General features: G+C 36.6%; 1 protein-coding gene across 1 annotated transcript in view; it reads right to left on the bottom strand.

Annotated features, from left to right (window-relative positions):
• Positions 1 to 501: 501 nt before the first annotated feature.
• The window catches only part of LOC126323968 (F-box/LRR-repeat protein 15), a 31906-nt gene continuing 26041 nt past the window's right edge, over positions 502 to 6366 (bottom strand). The window contains exon 5 of the mRNA XM_049994868.1: positions 502 to 1741. Coding sequence (XP_049850825.1) covers positions 1585 to 1741 — 157 coding nt within the window. The 3' untranslated portion in view covers positions 502 to 1584. The remainder of the gene's footprint in view (positions 1742 to 6366) is intronic.

The raw sequence follows: 6366 nt of genomic DNA, 5'->3' as shown, positions 1-6366 counted from the left end.
ATGAATGCTTCATTTCATTTACTGCCTGTAATATGGATTTCAGTTAAATACAAACTAGCTCAGTTTTCTTGTCCATGAAGTATCTTGTGCTTGTCTTAACTTCAGACCACTAACTTACCTTGCAGTTAATTTATTGTACTCTTCGGTGCTTACTAAAAGACTGTCATTATTCTGTTCATGGGAACAGATATTGTATTAACACAACTAAGTAGCCTGAGGACCACTTCAATAGCATTCAGACCTATTCTTATAGTGTAACCACAAAAAATACTTATACTATCTCGAAGGTCATTGTTGACAACTGTCACTACTTAACTTGGCAGCTGTTAAAACAATTGCTTGGTGATTACCTTAGCTGGCAGCACATCACCACAGAGTATGTTTACAAACAAGCTTATAAGCTGTTAATGTGTCTGTAACAAAATTGTGGAACCATGTATGATTTATCAAGTCTCTATGCACTATCCAATATGGTAGCAAATAATAAAATGATAATCTGAATAAAAACTTCAATTATATATTTATTTCTTCTGCTGCAAATCATTCTTATTGTCTTTGACTTTACAGATATGGCAAAACAGATAAAACATTCTTTTGACAGTATGAGAAACTACATACTGTATGGACAGTCTACATTTTTCAAGAGCCATTAATATTTAAATTAAGCTGTAAGAACCAAAACTGAAATCCATGGTAACTCGTATGGCATCATGGTCATGCATGAAAACCAATCTACATTTCCAGTGTCATCCACAGTTCTCAGACAATACTCTTATCTACTACTGCGGCATTTTGCTATTTTATATTCCTCTGATTCTGCTTTCTACACTAATGGATCATCACAATTGCTTGACTGGATAATCAATATGGAAAAAAATACATAACCTCTTACTTGAATTGATCACTAGCTAGTAACAGCTTGCTAGCAGTGCACTTTATGTGTAACAGTAGCTATAAATGAATCAGAATAGTCTGCTACTCCAACTTGTACAAACTAACGTCAGTTACATACAAGATTATTTCAGTCACAATCACAGCCTAAAAACAAAAGATACAAATAAAACATTATGTAATACGAACATCTTTAATTGGATTTACAATGAAAAAGAAAAGTGTAATCTTACAAGAAATGTGGTAATATTTTTTGTGCAGTCATTGCCATGGACTAAACAACTAACTGTGTACTCTATTGCTATGAAAAACCATTTCAGATCTCATATTAAATACTTTTTTTTCAGAAAGCAGCAATGGCTTCTTTCCATCAGCAATAAAGCAGCTTGCTGTCTTCATGTCATATTACTTTATGATATCGAAATGAAGTATAAATAAACCTGCATCATGTAGAAGTTACTTTCCGACAGTTTGTCTTTCTTACTTGATGAAACACACAGGAAATAATTCCTTGCAGTTACAACCCTTTTGATCATTTCAGACAATGATCATGAGGCAGACAGGCATCCCTCGAAAGTCAATGTAATACATTTTCCTGGGAGCTATAGCATTGAGCAACACTAACATAAATTAATAACCTTTCACAGAGTACTCATTTGAAGTCATTATTTCACATCTTAGAAGCCAGGTAAGTTACACCTGTAAATTGAGACTTCTTATTGGAACAATTTGATACCTGGGCCTATCAATAAACATCCTGGTGCGTAGATTACCTAAACTCCTTTCACTGACAGAACGGCAATCATTGACAAGGAGGGATTCCAAGTTACGGCAGTATTCACCAACCACTCTGAAAAGTACCAAAGAGGTGATTAAACAACATAACAAATTAACAGAAGAAATATAATTTATGAAGTGTTTATAACCATGTGTCCATGAATATTGCTATGTAATACTACTCTTCCTTACTACTATCAAATAATCGTTACTCGTATTATATACTAACTGTGCAAACACATATACAGTATCTGTTAATTTGCTTAATTACAAATCATAAAAATACCTTTTTAATACAAGTTAACTTTCATTTTCAAGATGCTTCAGGATAAATGCTAAAGAATTATGATAATTTTGTAAATTCATGTAAAATTTATTTAAGCCAGCTTGTGATGTTATCATCATACACGAAAAGAGGGCCTGTTACCACTCATCTGATAAATGAAACTTAAGAAAACAGAGACTTTTCTTTCTGATTATTCTCAAGTAGTATTTCTAAGGATTCATTATACCAGAATGTTCATTCTCTGCATTAGTATGCTATTCCTAGTTTATCATTTAATTTCATGTATCAAGAGTGTTAGGACCTGTTTTCTGTTAAAATGAGAAGTGAATTCAGAGTTTATGAAATGTTCGTGTATTTCTCCCCTTATGGAACAAAAATGCCAACCTTTCTGGACCTGGCACACACAACTGCATGGGTGTGGTTAATTTGCATTGTAGCATCATATTGTTGCAATATGTCGTAGAGCCCTTAGGTAAACAATTGTGCAGGAATTGCTGCTTTGTATATAACGCAAAACATGCTGGTATCTTGCTACAGACCCAAGAAACTGTGTCTTAAACTTCAGAAATTTTCAAGATGGCTGACTGGGAGCATCTGCATCAAGGAAAGTTTAATTGTGTATTACTTACCACATTTGAAAAAAATGAGTTTCAGAATCGAAATGTCTACACAAGTAATTACAACTGAATCTGTGAAATCATTTTAAATATTTTCATAGCTATGATTACTCTAACTTCCATATGTACAATTATGCATGTTTGGATTGTTTCTGGTGTGTGCTCATTCCAGTCAATGTCTATGGTTACAATTTGGAGCAGATTACAGAATAGGTATGTCATATTACCATTATCTTTACACATTATTGTCACAATAGGGTCGTTTTTTTTATTTTTAGGACTTACTAATGAGGAAATTGTAGCTCTGTTAGATGAACCCAAAGTAGAAGAGTTGGTGGGTTTCCGACAGGTGACTTGATAAGTGCTAACTATTTCACCTTCTAGTGAAAACTATGCAAGTGGATCTGATGAACTGCCACCAAGCAATCATTATCTGAGATCAGTTTCATGAAACACGAGAAAAGAGCCTTCGTATTCCTATATGCACACAGCAAAGAAATTTATGATCTTGGTTATAAGAAATATTTGGCCGTTTCTTCCGAAGCGATGTTCAAGGTTGTGGTTACGTGGGACCTGGGAACACAGTTATTTTTCTGAATACATAGCAGATTTCACATCTATACTGATTAGAATGTAACAACATTTTCCTCAATCTTTTGCTTCCAAACACATTGTTTGCTTCCTGCTCTCGCACTGATGGTGTAGAACCAGCACCCCCTTCCACTCCCCTCATACCTTACAGTGAACGTCAATTAGTCATCAACATGTCACTACACCAATGGCCCCTATCTACTCTTTAACCATCTTCTGCAGAAATGTGTACTATTACTGATTGTCTGTCCGATTTTAAAGTCAATTCAAGTCTGACTAGAAATGAAAAGGCAGTTACCTCAGACAAAAAATTAAGTTGTGATCTATCTTTCTTCACTACTATCGAACTATTTAAGTTTTTTTCTTTTACTAATGTGTACTATATTTTGTTAAAATCAATGTAACATTTTGCTGAGTGGATGTAATAATAAGTATTATAATTTTTCCAACAACTTCCTCGAATCAATGCAGAAAAACAATTAACAATTACAATCCAAAAAAAGCAATTAACAAATAGAAAAAGAACAACATCTATGCAGCTCAAGGAGGTTAGAGTAGATCCTAACCTTCTTGATGCACCATTATGGTGCTCATTCTCTCAATATCTTTGGTCTGCATGCCAATGTTAAGGCCTGCACTGCTCACCTTATCCATTTACCCCCAATCTTCACCCTAAAAGCAGCTATGGAAAGCAATGTCAAAATGACTTGTGACTCAATATGACAGATGCCATGCTGGTTCAGTCTTCTTTTACTGTTTTTGCCTTATTATTACTGTCACTAGGCCAGTTCACAGGAACAGTGCACTGAAGTGATCTCACTAGGACATCACCCATGGTACTGTTTCTTTTAGTTAAACGTCAATAGATGATGCAATGGAGGTAAAAGCTTTAGAGATATATGAAAACAAACAGCACTGATGTTATAAGATTCATGTCTTTGGTGCAACGTAGTGGTAAAGAATGAGGGTTATGAAAGTGAAAGAAGTAGGTTCGCGAACTGGCTATATGTACTTTTTTTCAGTTTTAACGTTTTTAACACATTCTGCGAATTTCTGATGAATGTAATACAAATATGTTGTGCAATATTCAACATTATTTACATATAACACTGTTGTGGTTTGCAGGAGTTCCAACACCATGTTACTAGAGGAGGTCGAAAGGCACGCGATTAAGCTCATGCAGGCTGGCCTGAGGTCTGGAACAGGACAAGGAAATTAGAATTTAGAAACAACGGGCATAGCTGGTGGAATACTTAACTTTAATCCATTAATGATGAACGTCGCTCTTGACGGTACACGATTCCTACTATCAATAGCAACTAATAATGGCGCCATGCTAGGTCGTAGCAAATAACGTAGCTGAAGGCTATGCTGACAACTACCGGACCGCAGCCAATTTAAAGGCTACCACCTAGCAAGTGTGGTGTCTGGCGATGACACCACAAGCACCACCCCAACTTAGTAATGACTTTCTCTGATTTTGTTGCGTATCGTTGATTAGAAAACTAAGGATAAAACTGCTGTGAGTGAAATGACCAGCAATGACATTTGTATTCTTGCTTGTCCCAAATATTTAGCCATTTTTTTCAAAAATGTTATGATCTGCAAGCCTGTTGTTAGGGAAAGACTCAAGACTATACCATCAATTGCTCCGAATGAAACAAACAGCAATTTTATTTACACATTCCTTGTCTGTCACAAATATTTTGCTGCTTCTTTCCGAACATGTCAAATTTTCAAGGGTGTGGTTGGGCAGGAACATAAGGCTATGGCCTGAGCGTATCATCGAAGGAGTAGACAGACTGCTCAATGATGACAGAATGCGAGCGAACACTGCGGTGCCCTGAGTAGCAGTTCTTTGTTCAGTGATGAGAAGCAGTATTCTGCAGAGATCAAACTATGCAGTCGGATGCATTACTAACTGATTTGATACTGGAAGAAAATACATTTCTGAACACTGATTAATTCAGTCTAAGGAATACAATGTTGTTGTTGTTGTCTTCAGTCCTGAGACTGGTTTGATGCAGCTCTCCACGCTACTCTATCCTGTGCAAGTTTCTTCATCTCCCAGTACTTACTGCAACCTACATCCTTCTGAATCTGTCTAGTGTATTCATCTCTTGGGCTCCCTCTACGATTTTACCCTCCACACTGCCCTCCAATGCTAAATTTGTGATCCCATGACGCCTCAGAACATGTAATACCAACCAGTCACTCCTTGTAAAGTTGTGCCACAAACTCCTCTTATCCACAATTCTATTCAATACCTCCTCATTAGTTATGTGATCTACCCATCTAATCTTCAGCGTTCTTCTGTAGCACCACATTTCGAAAGCTTCTATTCTCTTCTTGTTCAAACTATTTATCGTCCATGTTTCACTTCCATACATGGCTACACTCCATATAAATACTTTCAGAAACGACTTCCTGACACTTAAATCTATATTCAATGTTGGCAAATTTCTCTTCTTCAGAAACACATTCCTTGCCATTGCCAGTCTACATTTTATATCCTCTCCACTTCGACCATCATTAGGTTTTTGCTCCCCAAATAGCAAAACTCCATTACTACTTTAAGTGTCTCATTTCCTAATGTAATTCCCTCAGCATCACACGACTTAACTCGACTACATTCCATTATCCTCGTTTTGCTTTTGTTGATGTTCATCTTATATCCTCCTTTCAAGACACTGTCCATTCCATTCAGCTGCTCTTCCAGGTCCTTTGCTGTCTATCACAGAATTACAATGTCATTGGCGAACCTCAAAGTTTTTTATTTCTTCTCCGTGGATTTTGATTCCTACACCAAATATTTTATTATGTTTCCTTTACTGCTTGCTCAATATACAGATTGAATAACATCGGGGATAGGCTGTAGCCCTGTCGCACTCCCTCTCCAACCACTGCTTCCCTTTCATGCCCCTCGACTCACAACTGCCATCTGGTTTCTGTACAAATTGTAAATATTTCACTCCCTGTATTTTACCCCTGCCACCTTCAGAATTTGAAAGAGAGTATTCCAGTCATCATTGTCAAAAGCTTTCTCTAAGTCTACAAATGCTAGAAACGTAGGTTTGTCTTTTCGTAATCTTTCTTCTAAGATAAGTCGTAAGGTCAGTATTGCCTCACGTGTTCCAACATTTCTACGGAATCCAAACTGATCCTCCCAGATGTCGGCTTCTACCAGTTTTTCCATTCGTCTGT

Source organism: Schistocerca gregaria, chromosome 2 (assembly GCF_023897955.1).
Source record: "Schistocerca gregaria isolate iqSchGreg1 chromosome 2, iqSchGreg1.2, whole genome shotgun sequence".
NCBI classification, from domain to species: domain Eukaryota; kingdom Metazoa; phylum Arthropoda; class Insecta; order Orthoptera; family Acrididae; genus Schistocerca; species Schistocerca gregaria.
This window is presented reverse-complemented; position numbering and strand designations above follow the sequence as displayed.